Genomic DNA, 18,109 nt, shown 5'->3' with positions numbered 1-18,109 from the left:
GAGACAGGATATTTCTAACTTTAGAGATGTTGCGCAAATGGAAGAACGCAGTCTTACATATTTGTTTAATATGTGCGTTGAAGGACATGTCCTGGTCAAAAATGACTCCAAGGTTCCTCACAGCGTTACTGGAGGCCAAGGTAATGCCATCCAGAGTAAGAATCTGGTTAGATACCATATTTCTAAGATTTTCAGGGCCGAGTACAATAACCTCAGTTTGATCTGAATTAAGAAGCAGAAAGTTAGCGGCCATCCAGGTCTTTATGTCTTTAAGACATTCCTGCAGTTTAACTAATTGGTGTGTGTTATCTGGCTTCATGGACAGATAGAGCTGGGTGTCATCTGCATCGCTACCTGAATGAACCTCAACGATTTGATGGTAGGTGGCTAATAGCTGCTGTCACAAGCCACTACAGCACTGCTTCCAGTTTGATTGGCAGATTGGCAGATTTTGGCACCAAGAAGTAGGGATGGGTACCGGTATCCAGTGCCATTATTATGGCATACCTTTCCAAGGGTACTAGGCGGGCCCAGGTACGTACATTTTTTTTAGAGCAGAGCTACAGATTAAAAATGCCCAAGGTGAAGCGGTCAAAGTCTGGCTGGACTTCACAGCAAAAGATGCAAACTCAGCAGCCTGTAACAAGTGCTTTAAGGTGATACTGTGCAAAGGAGGTAACACCTCGAATCTGATGAAACACCTGGCAACGTATAGCGGGTTTTTTTAAAAAGCCGAGAAATGCACCGTATTTGATAGCTTGCTGCGAGACCTCACTCCAAGCACATCTACTGTGTGGTGCCTGTTACCGGATCCGGAGTTAGCAACATCCTCCAAGAACATGAAGAGTAGAGTCCTGGCCCCTAGCCCTGCCAGTGTAGCAGAAATGATGACGGATGATGATGGTAAATGGCCTGTATTTGTATAGCGCTTTACTACTCCCTAAGGACCCCAAAGCGCTTTACACATCCAGTCATCCACTCATTCACGCACACATTCACACATGGCAGCAGCAGCCGTTCTTCTCTGCGTGAGTAGCTTAATGTTGTTCGTGTGTAATTTACGTTGAGTAGGCTAACCACGTTATTACATTAATGCACGTAAGGCGAACTAGCAAACACCGTCGTAGTTACATGTGGCTGTCTTCTTGTTTGATGGCAAATACTCCCTTCATGTTGTATCAACAGAAAAGGCTAACTTGGTTATCATTTTGCAGAAAAAAAAGAGACTGCTAAAAATAAAAACATAAGAGGCTTTTGGAAAAAGTTTGTGTTCTCCATTCTTTAAGCACCGGTTCAAGCACCGTTTAAGCACCGGCACCATTTCAAAAGTACCGGTTTGGCACCGGTATCGGATAAAACCTAAATGATACCCGTCCCTACCAAGAAGGATTATTCACAAGAAGAAAACCTTCAGTGCAGGTGCCATGATTGTTTTCTGTGAATTATCCTCCTGGGAGGGCACATTCCAGAAGATTCACCCTAAGGTCCGACAATGCAATGCTCAGTGAAATGGCAAAAATATGCAAGAGCCACATCTTAGACTCTATAGGTCTGACTTAGTATGTTAGATCAAGTTCATGATATTATCTTTAGAAAAGTTGGCTTGATTGCCCTGAGGAAGCTTCTTCTGACTAAAAAGAACATAGTGGTATATTTTAAGTTTGTAAAATTGCATCTGAACAAACCACAAGATTTCTAGAACAATGTCATTTGGACTGAAACATCAAACATCTCCAAAAAGAAAATGTTTGCTCATAAATCATTGCTCCACATGTGGAGAAAACCAAACACAGGATCTCAGTAAACACTTCATACCAAATGGGTAGTACTGTGATGAATGGGTGATGATTTGGCCCAATGGATGGAGTCAGTTTACAGTCAAGCATGGACCTTAGTGTTATAGCGCTAGATGTAAGACCATCTGTCTGACAAACAAAGCTTGGCTGAAACTTTGTTGATCCCAAAAAAATCCGGAAATCTAAAACAAAATGATCTGTATACACAAATGCTGTGTATAAGAGAATGCCCACAAAGCTCAATGAGCTGAAGGAATGTAAAGAAGAGTGGGTAAAAATTTCTCCACAACAATGTGGACACCGGTGAGCCTGGTTCTGCGGAGGTTTCTTCCTGTTGAAAGGGAGTTTTTCCTTCCCACTGTGATCAAAGCGCTTGCTCATAGTGGGTCATACGATTGTTGGGTTTTCCTCAGCAAGTATTTTTGTAGGATCTATCTTACAATACAAAGCACCTTGAGGCAACTTTTGTTGTGGTTTTGAGCTGTATAAATAAAATTGAATTGAACAATGCGAGAGACTTATTATACTCTACTACATCTCATATACTGATGAGGTGTGCTCAGTAACTCACTCAATTCTAGAACCAACCTTTGGTGCCCCCCCCCCCCCCCCCCCCCCAAAAAAAAAACAACAAAAAAACAAAATACAAAAAAAACATTCACTCTGTCTACTGTGTGTCACTACCTATGATGGATTCCCCAAGGCATTTGCAACTGCCTGAATTACTTCAATAACAAGTTACTAAGTGACTGGGTTTTTACAAACACTCATTTCACAATCACACTCCCCTTTGTTTCCCTGAGGAAAGATCAAATACAATGATGGTAGAATTTTGATGACGGCAAAATTACTGTGTGGTATTAAGCAAACTTACTATTCCTTTAATGACTGTGGATGTAATATGCATTGAGTAAAACAATAATAAAGTGGACACAATAATCCTACTGTCACTGTATTTGTGTTTCAGATTCTGATTTAATCTTGATTGTTTATTGTTATTCCTGGTTTTGGTTCTCTTTATTTCTTGTGTTCTTAGTGATTGTAGTCCTTCCTCCTTAGTATTTATGTTAGCCCGTGTTTAGTCTCTGTTCCCACGTCTACTCGGTGCTTTTCCCATGTCCCATGTTTCATGCCCAGTCACCCTTGTCCCTATGTTCACCGTGTCTCCCCATTCACTGTGTTAAGCTTCCTTGTCCTGTGTTCAGTGTATTCAATTTTGCTTCCTCCCCGTCTTGTTATCATCATCATCATCATTTAGTTATTTATATAGCACTTTAAAAACACACCTGGTAGATCAAAGTGCTGTACAATACTAATATGCACATAGTAATAAAACCAGACATATCAATAAAATTAAAAATAATGATAAATATCAGTTACCCACAGAGTTAAAAGCCAGAGAATAAAAATAGGTTTTTTTTAATGTCAGATTAATCCCAGCTGTGTTTCCCTCCTGTTTCCATTCTCTTGTTTCTCCCCTGTGTATTTTAGCACGGTGTTTTCCTCTGCCTGTTGTCATGTCGTACCCTCTCTGTGCTGTATGTTTCCTCCTTGCTCCTGTGTTTGTTTTCTCATCAGCTCTTAGTTTTCTAGTTTCTTTGATTTCTAGTTTCTGGTCTCCTGAGTTCCTACTGAGCTCCCGGTTATCATGTTTTCTTTCTTGTATCTTGTTTTGTTTCTACATCCTGCCTGCCACAGCACAACCTTGACACCTACTTTACAACTTTTGTGAACAGCTCATTCTGCTCAAAAGCATCATGGAAATCACCCAGTTTTTTTCTGCAGAGACGTACTGTGAGCCAGGCCCCCTTCTGTGTAGATCTTTGATAGATGTTGTTTCATTTTAACAATAAAGATCACTGTGTTTTTTGTGATGTTTTCTGATGCACCGTAACTTGATATACTTATAAATTTAAAAATGGAAAAGCAAATCACATGAGGGAGACAGGACTTAGGTGTTTTGGTTTTAATTGGTTAACAATTACTCAAGAAAAAAAGAAAGAAATATTCTTGTAATTGAGGATGCCAGTGGATCCAACAGTAACCTGTAAAAACCAAGAACATTTTAACAGTCATACATACATAGACACATACATATGAAAAATGTATATGCTGCATGTGCTCACCGTAATCTTGATAACTACGTGCAAAACTCTGTAAATACAGGTATAACTTTAGAGGTCGACAAATACTATTGCATTCAAGCACAAACAAATTTATTTGAGTGGTTAGAGATAATATCTAAACCGCTCACCTTTCTCTTGACGTGGTGTGACGTTCGCCTGCATGTCATGACAGGCTGCATTTTTCAGAAATGTTGCCACGATGTCAGAGCTATTACTGCTGCGAGCTTGAAAGAAAAATAGTTACCGAAAAGTAAGTTAGTCAAGAAAGTTTAGTGTGTGCATTCAGCAGAAAGCTGGAATTGTGTCAAACATTTAAAATAACCAAAGGTTTAAATTTTTATTGTAATTTTTGTCATCTTTAAGATTGGTTCTCTAGTGCAGCGGTTAACACACTTACAGTAATCACTTGGCTGACTTAATATTTCTGACATTTGATTCAAGCACAATGCTTCATTTTGTTTAATCATTTATTTGCATTTAACTTCTAATTCTTTAAAATAGCTTACAATACAGCATGTGTCTATGCAGGGAGTCTTCCGTTCCTTTCTCCTTGTCTAGTGGAGGCTCTATTTCCTGGAAAATGATGCATTCGGAGCATTCGGCCCACTTGCCACTCCATAGTAGGTTCTTGCGCTGTGGCCTTCCTGTAGTAAAATCACAGAAAAGAGCAAAGCAGATAATGACTGTGATATCAATTTTCCCTTCTAATGAAACTTCTAATCAAACTTTAGCTTTAAATAGGGTCTCCGTGTAAAAATCTAAATTTAAGAAGCAGAATTCTGTCAGTTTTGAGCTAAAGTGCTGCAGAAAATGCTACTTCAATGGATCAAATAAACAGAATTCTACAGTGGAAATTGGGCCCTGGGTACATTAAAGCATAGAAAAACAGGGTGACGGGGCTGGTCAGTTAGAAAAGCTAAATCTGAATTTAGTTATCTTGTCAACTCTAATAAGAAATTACTGATTTGTCATTAAAGAAATTGTCAAAATCCTAAATCACAAGAACATGGCTGTGACCTAAGGTGGAATAAAATAGTGCATTCAGTAGAGTCCCATTGTGGTTTCCCATTTAATGTGGTATTATAAAAATAGTCCATAACAGGTGGCAGAAATTTTCACTTGTCCCTATAATGTGGCAGGGTTGATTTTTAAACTTTACAGTCATTTCAGGTGCTGAATGTGGGACTTTCTGCCTTTATGCTGTTGCTAACCACTTTTTTGTGATGTAGACTCAATTCACCATCAAATAAAAGGACCAGCACATTTTTAAAGTCATTTCTGGAGCACTGTAGTTATTTGCAGTGTTTATGTTCACTGTCAATTTATTTGTATAGCATGACGTGTTACAGCAAAGGGGATTCACAGGGACGAGAACATAAAATTCTCTTTTGGGCTGATAAATACAATACTCTGGAAAGATATTCATCCCATTCCTGGTGTCTTTTCTTTTTGCTTTTTTTGCACATGCAGTTTTATTTAGATCAAAGAAACTATAAATTTTTATGGGCATAGACAGCACGAGTTAAACACTGAGAAGAAGCTGTTTATTTTTGCTGTTTTAAAACTAAAAGAAAATGATGACTGACTTTCACACTTTTTGACCAGCTTCGTGTGGATGGGTCAAGACTTTTTTTTGTAATTTATGTGTTACAATGAAAACTGTCAATTATATGTGTTTGAAGTAATTACAAGTAATTTATAGAAAACCTTGGTTTCTTTTGCATTACTATCAGACTCGAAGGGCCTATAAATCAAATTCTGAACAGTTCATTCCTATCTGAGGTCTTGTCTGAACTGTTGCCCTAAAATTGAACCCTGAGGAACGTAAGGCCATTGAGGTGAGACAAACGAGTCCTTCCCTCACGAAACAAGCAAAAAAACGAAACAAAAAAACCACCGATTGCAAATACATGCTGCAAATCCCTGTGTCATCAGATATGCAAACCCACAGTCTGTTGAACAGGATACTGTTGGTGAAATGGTCACAAATATTTTCCCTTTTAACGGGTAAATACATCACAGAAGCCAGGGGGTTTGTGCTGATATTAATCACTTTGCTCCTAAAACATGAAACAATCTTTCACAGAAGTGACTTTCACCTTACAGCTCAGTGAACTTTACACTTGTCCTACATTGTTAGGTTCTTTAAAAAAAAAAAAAGGTTATGGTTTGGGTTAAAATTCAGCGGAATACAAGTGGTAGACATGAGCTTCTTCCAAATCACGTTTGGGCTCACTCTTTGAGACGGGTCATTTGTGGGAGTCTGGTTAGAGCTGCTGCTCTACCACATCCAAAGGAGTCAGCTGAGGTGGTTCTGGCCTACTGATCACCACTTAGGTGTTGTGCTTCAAGCATGTCTCAGTCAGAGTCACAGTGACTTTATTTATCCCCAAGGGGCAATTAAGATAGATACTTTGCCAACCGCACATACAATACACAAACATCACATTGGGGAGACAGGTCAGGCTAGCAATGGACGGTCGACCGCACGAGCAGCGACCCGATCCGAAACAATGGAAAGTGCACAACACGATGAAAGACAAACGAACTCCCCCCAGACTGAGCTCCAACGGGGAGATCAGTTTAATAAAAAAACACCTCAGCACATGACACATGAATCATCACATCTCACAACATAGAAGACATAAGCTTTGAAGGCGTTTGGAGGGGGTGGGGGTGGGGGGGTGAGTGTAGGTCTCTGTCAGTGTACATGCGTATGTGTGCGTGTGTCCGTGTTCAGCTGAGAGAAAGTGTCCCTTCACTCAGTTAGGCAAAAGTCAACAATCTTCGGTCGACGCGGGTGGCCTTGACTGAGGGAGAGGGAGAAAGTGTGACCACCTCCATCAAGAGCCAGGAAAGAAAAAAAAAAAAAAGAAATGTCTGACCAGGAGGAGATCCCCTGTGGGTGTATGAAATGATCATTTGAGGCTGATGTTACGGCCCCTGGCCTTGGAGGAAGTGGGCCGGCCTCCCTGTAGGGAAACCCAAGTGTGCCAGGACCTACAGACGATTGGCTGGCTGTTGACCTGTGATGCTCCAGGGACCAATGAGTGACTGATTGTACCCACCTGTGACTACAAAAGGCTGAAGAACTTTCATTCAGTGGACACTGCTTTGGACTGAATGTGCAGGTTGTCCCTCAAGCTTCTGTCTTTGTACCATGCTTGTTGAACTCTGTTTAAGGTGTGGAATTTTGCCTGAATAGCCTTCAGTCGTATTCCTGCCTGTGAGGCTAGACCTAATTTGTACCTGTACACGAGAAAGTTCTTTTGTGTTGGCCAATTGCCTAGTGGTTTGCTATCAGTTTTCAGTTCTGACTTTTTTTGTAATAAACCTTTTTCTTAAACTGATTCCCTCCGTGGTGGCCTCATTTATGTTACCTTCCCTGTTGCCTAGCAGAGCCGGGACATAATGGGATAATTAAAGAAAATCTTGGTGTACCAGGATAATGAACAAACATTAAAGTCCACTTTACAACAAGTGTTATTACCCAGATCTACCAATGGCCACAGCTGCTTTGGGGAAATACAGGGTTTAGTGGTATGCCCAAGGAGATTTCAACAATTGAAGGAGCCTAAACATCTGACCTACTGCTGCTTCAACAACTGTGTCACCAAATGATGTGACACATAATGAAAAACAACTTGTGAAGAAATGAAAACTAGGTCAGTGCAGCTGTTAAAAGTTATTTAACATGATATGCCACAGTGCCACAGTAGGTGGTTAGATAGGCACACATTTTGCCACTTTTAAAGGGCAAAAAAGTCCAGCTGTAAAGGCAGGAAGTAGTTGATGATGATGGTAATCATTTTGGTACCATAGTCGCAGATTACCACCCACATCATTATACTTGTTGTCATGGTCCTGGGTCATTCTGACCCAGTATTCTTTGTTTCCTTGTGTTTCTGTAGACTGTGAAGTTCATTTGTTGTTTTTGGAGTTATTCTATCGGTCCTAAGTTGTTTAGTTTAGTTTATCATCATGTCTGTGCTCTCCCTCATGCTCCTCAGTGTTTTTCTCTTCCCCTCTGGTCTGCGTCTTTGTGTATTTCCTGTGTTATTGTGAAGGTCTGGTCTCGTCATGTCTGATTACTCCCAGCTGTGCTCTCCTTCTGTGTCTCATTCCCACGTTATCACCTATGTGTATTTAAGCCTTGTATTTGCCTCTGTTAGTTGCTGGTTCTTCTGTGATGTCTCCCCGGGTCTCCCCGTGTTCCGCTGCATGTTATCTTGTGAGTTTTGGCTTCAGTTTCATGTGTTTAGGTTTTCCCAGTTTAGTTATTTCTTGGTTCCTGTCCTCCCCATCTCCACTTAAATAAACTCACTCCTCATCCCAACCTCTGCCTGAACGTCTGCCGACACAGCAGTGACACTTTTTTAGGTTTGTTTTTTTGAGTTGGCCACTGCATGACAGCAAACTCCACACTTTCCAAACAGTTAGCGCACACAGGCCTAAACAGAGGCGCTCATGGTCAAAGTGCAAACTGACTCTAACCGTAGAAAAACATTTAAAATATGAAACAAAAGCAGATTCTAATCTGCGAACACATGTATGAGCTCTTCCAATCAATCATTACACAATGGACAACAAAATACAGTCCTCAGTGCAAATCAGTGCACCATTGCTCGTCATTGTAGCCAGTTGTCAACTTTCTACATAGCCTGGACCAAATCTGTCTTCTGGCAATGAACTGGATGCAGAATCAGAAATGCTTTGATTCAGAAATGGGCAATATGCTGGGAGGAACTGCATCATCATACGAGGGTGTACTGCAAACCGCTTATTGACAAGGTGAGAGTGGTGCAACACCACATTCTCCAAAATAATTACAAGATTGGCATGACCGGCCTCAACAGCCGTCTCTCCTCAGGTGGGATCAGCTTCTCACAAAGTGCGTTCAGGAATGTTATGAGGCGCTCGGTGTTGTACGGGCCAATAGTGGGGATATGGCATAGGACACCATCACTGGGGATGGCAGCACGCACGGTTATGTTGGCGCCCCTCTGTCCTGAAACGGTGAAAGTGGGGCTGTACCCAGTGGGGTTCTTTCCACATCTCCTCTTTTACAACATAAATGGAGACACGATGTGCCCCCAACTTCAAGCCCCATTATTCTCTCAGTAAAAAAGGACAAACTTACAATGAAAGGTGTCTCCAGTTGACTCTAACTGTATGATATGACAAGGCATTACAGTATAGTAATATTTCCACATATTTTCATCTGGCCTCCTTCACAGCATCAGAGTTCCTTTGAGATGGAACTGCTGCTTCATTTCCACATGGTTACTTCTTAGGACGCGGTCAGTGGTGGTCAGGCTTATGGCATTGTTTGTAACGACCATGTTCACAACATGCAGAGGATGGCAGCCTTTGGATTCTATAAAGATGTATAGTAAGTTGTAATGGGAATGAGGAAACAGTTACACAAAGTATATCACTGAAGATATCTCTGTATATACTGCACAGCAATCTGTTCTCCAGTCAAAAAATTCTGACAACGAATGCAGCAGTGTTTCTGTCTAGAACAAGCTGTACTCTTTGTCCAGCCTCTAAGTAAAAGGCCATGATTGATAACATGATCAACAACAGCTGCCCAAATTTCTTCTGAAACTTGGGCCTTTCCAACTACACCTGCACCCCTCTACCTCTTACTCTCACTCTCATTTGCCTCAGACCGCCTCCATCCGTGCTGGTAAAGAACAACACAGACGTGCCACCTTTTAAGTCCTGCAGACTGAAGATTATTGTGATGGCTCTTGGCGAAGGCGGTCACACTTTTCTCCTGCTCTCCCTTATCTTCCCTGCTTAGCTTCTTATGTCTTTGTCTTGTCTCGTGTTTTTACTTTTCCCTGAAACACTCTCTCACAGTCTGTTTCTAAAACCTAAAAGAGAATTATGGATTTGATCAACTGGTCCCTGAATGCTATTGACACCCTTTTCTCAACGAGAAGTCCGAGTGTCCTGGAGGTACTTTCCCTGCCGGATACACGATGGACGGGTGGCAGACATGGAGGGTCGTGTGCCTGGCGGGACTGTCGATCGAGGACGCTGAAGATATCAACCTATTCGGAACCATGATAACAGGGTTCTTGCTGATCGGAGCTGGCTTGGCCCTGGCTTATCGGAGAATTAAGAAAGCGGAACCGGCTGTTCAAACCCCCCCAAGGCTGCTCGCTGGGATTGAAACGATGGGACGAGGTGCAACTTCGCAGAATGGGCTCACTGAGTGCAGCATGGATAAGACCTTGGAGAAGCTTACGGCTGTTGTGAATACTCAGAATAAATTGGATCACATCTTGGAGCAGCTCACTGCGGTCGTGAGTTCTCAGAATCTGCTCTTTGAGCACAAGAATGACAAGACCACGGAGCGCAAGTTTGATAACATCATGGAGAAGCTCGCGGCTCTCCAACAGGAGATGGAGAGACCAGTGTCAGACTGTTAAGAACAGCTTGAAATTCTCATGAGTTGTTTGCACTAAAGAAAAATCACCATCATAATGTGGCTATCCCTTTGGTGCCAGCTGTGGTCTCGAGGCTGGAGCCGAACAAAAACTCCCTGATAATGACTGTGTTTAGACTGTTCTTCCCACTCCATGCAAGGCCACCTGGGTTGGCTGGCAGTCTGTTTACTTAGCCTGGCAGGGCGAGGGACAATGTCTCAGCTGAACTATGGACACGCACACACATACACTTACACTGATAAGCACTCACTCATCCCTCCTCCCCTTCCAAACGCCTTCGACGCTTCGACATTTATGTGCTTTCTGTGAGAAGGAGTTTTTTTGTTTCCTGTTCTCATGCTGTCCTCCCATAGAAGCCCAGCATGAGCAGAGGTCTCTTTTTTTCCTCTTGTACTTTCCCATTGTAGTGCACATTTCAGTGTTTTTCTGTAATGCAACCGTTCTCTGACTTGTATCCCCATGTGATGTCTGTGTTGTGTGTGTAAGGTCGGGGGGCGGGTTCATTCCACTGCAGGGCAACCTGCCACTGCATGTGGCGAATAAAATTTGAACTTGAACTTGAACTTGGAGTGTCAAACAGGTGCCTTAGGGGTTTCATACATATTTCTGTTTGGTTACTACAGCTAAAACAGTGGGGTTTGGACTACTTGAATCACATCTGTAATAACTGTTTTGCAGTCTGGTGGGAAAATGTGTCAATTCAGTGAAAAAATTGTTAACATACTTGCTCTGCTGAGATAGTGATGTTAAAAACTGAATGGATCCCAGTTTTTTTAGGCAGGTCAATGCAATCAAGAAAAACTGTAATATTTTAGAATGAGATCGAGTTGTTTGATACTTTAATCCACTTAACCCAGTATTCTCAAACATCTGCATTAGGTAACAGAGTTAAGACGGACTTTTGCGAGATCTTGCAAAAATCCGTCTTAATTTTTTTTTCTCCCGTGTCCCCTGCGGGGCTCCGTACAAACGTAAGGAGTGTAAAACTATGTGTCAAATTTTAGTGGGACTGTAAGAAGTTCTGCATTTGCAGGAGCAAAATTTGACAGTTGGCTGGTATGATACGCATTCTGTGTACTGAATTGTTCTTTGCGTGTGTGTGTGTGTGTGTGTGTGTGTGTGTGTGTGTGTGTGTGTGTGTGTGTGTGTGTGTTCATGTTAGATAAGCAAAGCTGTGACACAGTGAGTGAACTGTGTAGCTGGGTCATTGATCGTTATGGTGATAGCACAGTCAGGAGTGTGCAGAGCATTACTGCACGCTGCTATCTGTTTTGATCTAACTTTTGAATTTTCAAGTTGACTTGACGTCTGTGTTATCTTTTACTATAAACTTTCTACAAAACAAGACTAATGATTGACGGCTAAATTTGAATATCAGTAATTTAATTTGCAAAACGTAATAAATGTACTTTTGTCTGTCTAAAGTAAAGCAATTATATCAACACAGATTTAATTGAGAATTTCAAATAATGAAAATGTGTTTGCGTATTCATCTAAAACATTTATCCATCCATCCATCTTCTCCCATTTATCTGGGGCCAGGTTGCAGGGGCAGCAGCCTAAGCAGAGAAGCCCAGACGTCCCTCTCCCCAGCCACCTCTTCCAGCTTGTCCAGTGGAACACCGAGGCGTTCCCAGGCGTCTGCCCCGGGGCCTCCTCCTGGTGGGACATGCCCTGGAGACCTCACTCAGGAGGTGCTTAGAGGCATCCTTGTCAGATGCCCGAACCACCTCAAGTGGCTCCTTTCGAAATGAAGGACCAGCAGCTCTACTCTGAGCTCCTCCCGGATGGCCGAACTGCTCACCCTATCTCAATCACCCTTCCAAAGAAGCCCATTTCCGCCGCTTGTATCCGTGATCTCGTTCTTTCGGTGACTACCCACAGCTCGTGACCACAGGTGAGGGTAGGGACCTAGATCGGCCAGTAAATTGAGAGCTTTGCTTTTACACTCAGCTCTCTCTTCATCACAACAGACCAATATAGCGTCCAGATCACTGCAGCTGCAGCACCAATCCGTCTGTCAATCTCCCGCTCCCTTCTCCCGTCACTCCTGAACAAGACCATGAGATACTTAAACTTCTCCACTTGGGGCAAGAACTTGTCCCTGACCCAAGTGGGCACTCCACCCTTTTCCGGCTGAGGACCATGGCCTCAGATTTGGAGGTGCCGATTCCAAAGCGAGCTGGAGGCCATCACCCGATGAAGCCAACAGAACCACATCATTCACAAAAAGCCGAGATGAGATCCTGAGACCACCGAAGTGAAAGCCTTCTGCCACTTGGCTACGCCTAGAAATTCTGTCCATAAAAGTTACGAACAGAATTTGTGACAAAGGGCAGCCCTGGCAGGACCCATCACCCACCGGGAACGAGTCTGACTTATTGCTGGCTATGTGGACCAAGCTCTTGCAACAGTTGTATAAGGATCGAATGACCCGTAGCAATGAGCCAAACACCATTAAAATTAGAAAAGTTAGAAAAAAAATTGTTTTCTTTAACTTCATCAACAGTTCTGCCGGTGTTTTCTTCTTGCCTGCACTGACATTTTTAAGAAATACTTAGAAAGGGTAATAGAAAGGGTTTCCCCAAACAGATAACAGCAGGACTCTGGGAAGCTGCTGCATAGTTTGTTGCTGTATTTGTTGTCAGTTTGTTTATTCTTTTTTATTTATGAGCACAAAGTTACCATCTTAAAAATCTAACTTACTTTGACCTGTGGAAACCCATATTTACTGTGTGTATGTGTGTATTATAAGCGTCTGTGTAAGTAGATGGTGCTGCAGATACCTTCCAGTTCCAAATCATTGCTCTCAAGATTTATATGATAGGTCCAGGTCTGCTTTATGCAGTTATCCCCCCTGAAAAACAGTGAACATGGCAATTTTTATAAATGCAAGTGAAACATAGAAGAAAGACTTTCGTTTCATTCTGAAACATGCACTGACGACTGTTACATTTTCTACACATCACTTCCCTAATTCTAGTATCTATTTGTGCTTGTGGGGTTTCTTGTTTCTGTTAATTTCTCCTGTTCTGACCATTCCATTAAGCAGTTTCACGCACGTGTTTATCCATTTCGTCAAACTCCAAAATCAGGAACACTCCACTGGAACATTTCTATTTTTTAACTAACTTGAAAGTAAGTAAAGTTTATTTCACTGTAATCAGAATCACAAAGCGCTGAACAACAATTACAATGCAATATAAACAAAGAACCATATTAAAAACAGAATTTAAGGTTAAAAACAGATAACAAAAGAATCTCAGCAGAAGGTTGGATTAGAGAAAGACTCCACAGAGTCAGCTAAACAGAACTACAGTGGTAAACTGTTTCAGAGCCTCGGTGCCACAGACTGAAAAGCTCTGTCCCCCTTAGTCTTTAGCCTTGGATGAGGGACAGCTAATAAAGTTCGAGGTTGTGAGATAGCAACCAGCAGTGTGTTTGAGGAAAAAGTTGAGATAAATAGTCTGGAGTTTGTCTATTTGCTTATCTGTATGTAAGTGTGAGGATTTTAAAACTCCTGAAATCAAGTGGGAGCTGATGTAAAGGAAATAAAACAGGGGTAATGTGAGCTTGCTTCCCAGAATGTGTCAGGAGTCTGGCTGCAGCATTCTGAATTGCAGGTGTCACAGAGGTGATTTTTCTATGCCCGTAAAGAGGGCATTACAATAATCTAAGTGCAATGACACAAGTGAATGAACAGTTGTTGCATTTCAGAGGAGGAAACTATAGCTCACAGCTTAGAAATGTTCTGTGCTGTTAAGCTGACGTGCTTTTTCGGGATACGATTTTATTAAATAATTGTGTGCATCACATGTTTCAACTTGCTTTGATGCAGGTGATTTCACAATTTCACAGGTGATTTCATTTAGCTTCAATGTCCAGAGCAGGGGTAGGCAACTCCAGGCCTCGAGTGCTGGTGTCCTGCAGGTTTTAGATCTCACCCTGGGTCAATACACCTGAATCAAATGATTAGTTCATTACCAGGCCTCTGGAGAACTTTAAGACAAGTTGAGGAGGTCATTTAGCCTTTAAATCAGCTGTGTTGGATCAAGGACATCTAAAACCTGCAGGACACCGGCACTCGAGGCCTGGAGTTGCCCACCCCTGGTCCAGAGAATATCATTGAAGTGGGTTATTTATGCTTTTCATTATTTGCATTCATATACACTCACAGGCCACTTTATTGAGTATAGCATGATTTTATTGTGCTGGACCCCTTTTTACCTTCAGAGCTGCCTTAATTCTTTGTGGCATAGATGAGTCCTCAGAGACTTTGGTCCATAGTGACACAATAGCATCACAATTGCTGCAGATTTATTTACATCCCAAAGGTGCTGTGTTGGATTGAGATTTGGTAATTTTGTGAAAGGCCACTAGACTGCAGCGAACTCATCATCATCATGTTCACTAAACCAGTTTGAGCTGATCTGAGCTCAAACACAGTGTGCTATCCTGAGGCCTTCCCCAAACCACAGCCTCAATTCACCCTCTTCAGCTTTTCTGCCATTACCTACTAGAAACACTGTCAAACCTAAATGTTGTCTGCAGTAACTGAGACTCATCAGACCTCAACATCTTTCCAGTTTTCTATACCCAGTTTTTGTGAGCTTGAATTTTAAACTTAGCTTCACATTCAGAAATTCTCTTCTGCATACCCTTTGAGTTTTGCAAGAACATTTCATTTTTTCCCTTACATCGAGTTATTTTATTATTATTATTATTATTATTATTATTTGTGAAAAAAGAAAACTGGCATACTGTACTTGCGGGGATCAACAGTCACTTATGGGGACAAAATGCTCGTCCCCATGAAGACATTTTCAGACTCAAAATGTGGTTTTAATGTCAGGGTTACAATTAGGTTATGGTTAGGTTTAGGCTAAGGTATAGGGTTAGGGGTTCATTTGTAATGGTTAGGGTATGCAGTTATGGAAAGCATTATGTCAATGAGATGTCCCAACAAAGTTATCCAATCCAATTTTATTTATGAAGCACTTTAAAATACCCAGCACAGGACCAAAGTGCTGTGCAGAAAATAAGTTGAAAAAAATAGAATAACAGAAAACAGGAAAAATAAATAAATAAAACACATAATACATAAAAATTAAAACAGCGCTATATTAAAAAAGAAAACAACATAAAACAGCATAGAATCAACTAAAAACAACTAAAATAAAACGAAAAAATAAAAACCAACATCTCATGTGGTGTCAAAGGCCAGAAAGAAATGAAAGATTTGAAAATGTGTGTGTGTGTGTGTGTGTGTGTGTGTGTGTGTGTGTGTGTGTGTGTGTGCTTGAACTTGCTGCCTCACATGCGCATGTGTCCAGTCAGCAGCAGTGTGTCGTTTGCTCTTTCCTCCATGGTGAAGACAATGTTGTCCAGCACTCTGAACTTCTGGATGTCCGCCTCTCTGTGACTGACTGCAGCTTTAAAGTACCATGTCCCCAGATGCTGCAACAGACACACACAGAGTGTGACATGACAGTGCGGGGTAGCAGTAACTGTATGAGAACGAAAGCTATTTAAAATAGCCCACGTCAGAAGACCACTTATGGAAAGACCAGAGGGAGTAGGAAGTGCATCTTTGTGGTTGTACTTAATATTTATCTCGGTAAATCTCTCTGCAGTTGTAGTAAGTGTGAAATACCAATCCTGTACAGATAAGATGCACTTAACCAGAACATTACCCAATAAGGTCAACAGTAAATCCCGTCGTACTGAGGTTATTATAAAAAAAACCCTCAGACCAGTGAGGGAAGTGCCTTTGGTATTTTCATAAATCTAAACCTCTACCTTTGATTTTTACTCTCACCTTCTGCCGGTCGATCGCGTTCACAGACAGCATCTCAGGCTCCAAGCAGGGAACGATGGTCTGATACAACAAAGTGTACAAAGACAGAACAAGAGAGAAGACTTCTTTTAACATAGCTGCAGTCTAAGTCAACACTTTGTAGTAATCCTGATCAAAATGCCCGGAAACTCCCAGGATTGTCTCTGAATGTGTGCAATACTCCAACAGACCACTTTATCAGTGTGGGTGGAGGTAAATGATTAATCTGCACAGCAGCATTACCCCTGAACTTTAAAGGTAAATAATAGGTTGGAAATGGGATGTTTGCATCCATGAACATAAAACTTCAGCGTCAGGATAAAATACATTTATAGGAAACTGAGACATTTATTCTCACAGGTATTCTTACTCATCCAACACTTTCTGAAAGGAATAAACTCGCTAAAAACTCACCATCACTGACTCATCATCATATGTAGGAGGTGTTTGTGGCTATTTCTAAACTGGAACCAACCAAATTTTCTCACGAACATAACAAACAACAACCCCAAGTTTTAACTTTGTTTGTGTTCATCCTGCCCCGCGTCCCACACCTTCTGTCAACACACACACACACACACTAGGAATCATTAACTTCCTGTTTCGTCTTCCCATACTAGGTTTGGGAGAACTAAATTACTGAATTATTAAGAATCACACACGGCTCTCTCAATCAGGTTTGCTTCTGATTTAAAAAAAAAAAAAAGTCAAGAAAACAATTGTATCAAAAAACAAAGAATATTTAGTTGAAGGCTATTAACAAAACAATAATCAATAAATAACAAAACTAAGCAAACATTCCCTGTAAATGACCAGTTTTAAAGACTATGAATAATTGCCAAAATATTTTGAACAGCTAATTGAATAACTGACCTTTTCATGTCTCATGTATGAAGAAGTCTCTGCTGTGTGTTCATTTGAATTCTGCTTAGAGCTGTGTTCCACACCTGCTTCCACAAGGTGGAGTTGTTACACCTAATTAACTTTCTCCAGATAATTCACACTTCAAAGTAAATAAGGAAAGTTTTTTTCCTACATCAAAAATCACATCACATTAGTTTCATTTCAATTTGGGGGTTTTTTGCATACGGTTACATAATTGTGATCAAATTATGTTGTTTCCTACAATAAAGTGATGATAAACTATAATGAGTAGAGTATAAAAACAAGTCAGTTAAACTTCTGGTCAGTTTGGGGAATTTTTAATCGGGTTCAGCCGCTTTGGTGTTAATGAAATTAAATGCAGGTGCACTAGAGGGAAAACAATGAGAAAGCCCCAAAACAGGATTGGTTTTAAGGGTGGAGGACATTTCTCCCTCTGCATCTTTTCTGACTGTTTTTACACTAGTCTAGCTTTTGGCTAGGGTCACTGTCACTACTGGTAGCAGGAGGCAATACAAGGATCCTACAGAGTTGTAAGTTAATAAGTACACTAATGCAGTGGGCTCTGGGTTCTTCCTGGAGCACAACAATGCCCAACCACTTGTTGCAAGAGTATGTAGGCAGCTCCTGGTGGATGAAAGAACTGATACCATTGACTGGGCCCCACACTCACCTGACCTAAGTCAACAGAACACCTCTGGGACATTATCTATCTGACGCTGCCAGGTAAAGCTAATATTATGAGACTTACGATGTAGAAAAACTGATTTTTATGTATTTGTTTTCAAGTGTGAATTATCTGGAGAAAGTTAATTAGGTGTAACAACTCCACCTTGTGGAAGCAGGTGTGTAACACAGCTCTAACTCAATTTCAAAATAACACACATGAACCTCGGTGATAGACTGTCGTTCCTGCTGTGTAGATAACCAACCTGATTTGTTTTCTAAATTGAGATTTGATGCATTTTTAAAGTTTCATTTTATAACCAGTATATTTAGACATGCTTC

The 18,109-nt window shown here is 41.2% G+C and overlaps 1 protein-coding gene across 1 annotated transcript; it reads right to left on the bottom strand.

Annotated features, from left to right (window-relative positions):
* Positions 1-3,754: 3,754 nt before the first annotated feature.
* Positions 3,755-16,400, bottom strand: LOC146623526 (apolipoprotein M-like). Its single transcript, XM_085365971.1, has 7 exons — positions 16,202-16,400; positions 15,701-15,840; positions 13,170-13,240; positions 4,429-4,566; positions 4,051-4,146; positions 3,923-3,950; positions 3,755-3,841 (listed from the first exon to the last, which is right to left on the bottom strand). Exons 1-6 carry the CDS (start codon positions 16,313-16,315, stop codon positions 3,937-3,939), a joined length of 573 nt encoding a protein of 190 aa, XP_085222097.1. The 5' UTR covers positions 16,316-16,400; the 3' UTR covers positions 3,755-3,841; positions 3,923-3,936.
* Between the last annotated feature and the right edge of the window lie 1,709 nt (positions 16,401-18,109).

The sequence above is a fragment of the Diplotaxodon limnothrissa genome, linkage group LG11 (genome assembly GCF_057381915.1).
Source record: "Diplotaxodon limnothrissa isolate DT_005_m linkage group LG11, D_limnothrissa_male_GT1.1, whole genome shotgun sequence".
Taxonomy (NCBI): domain Eukaryota; kingdom Metazoa; phylum Chordata; class Actinopteri; order Cichliformes; family Cichlidae; genus Diplotaxodon; species Diplotaxodon limnothrissa.
This window is presented reverse-complemented; position numbering and strand designations above follow the sequence as displayed.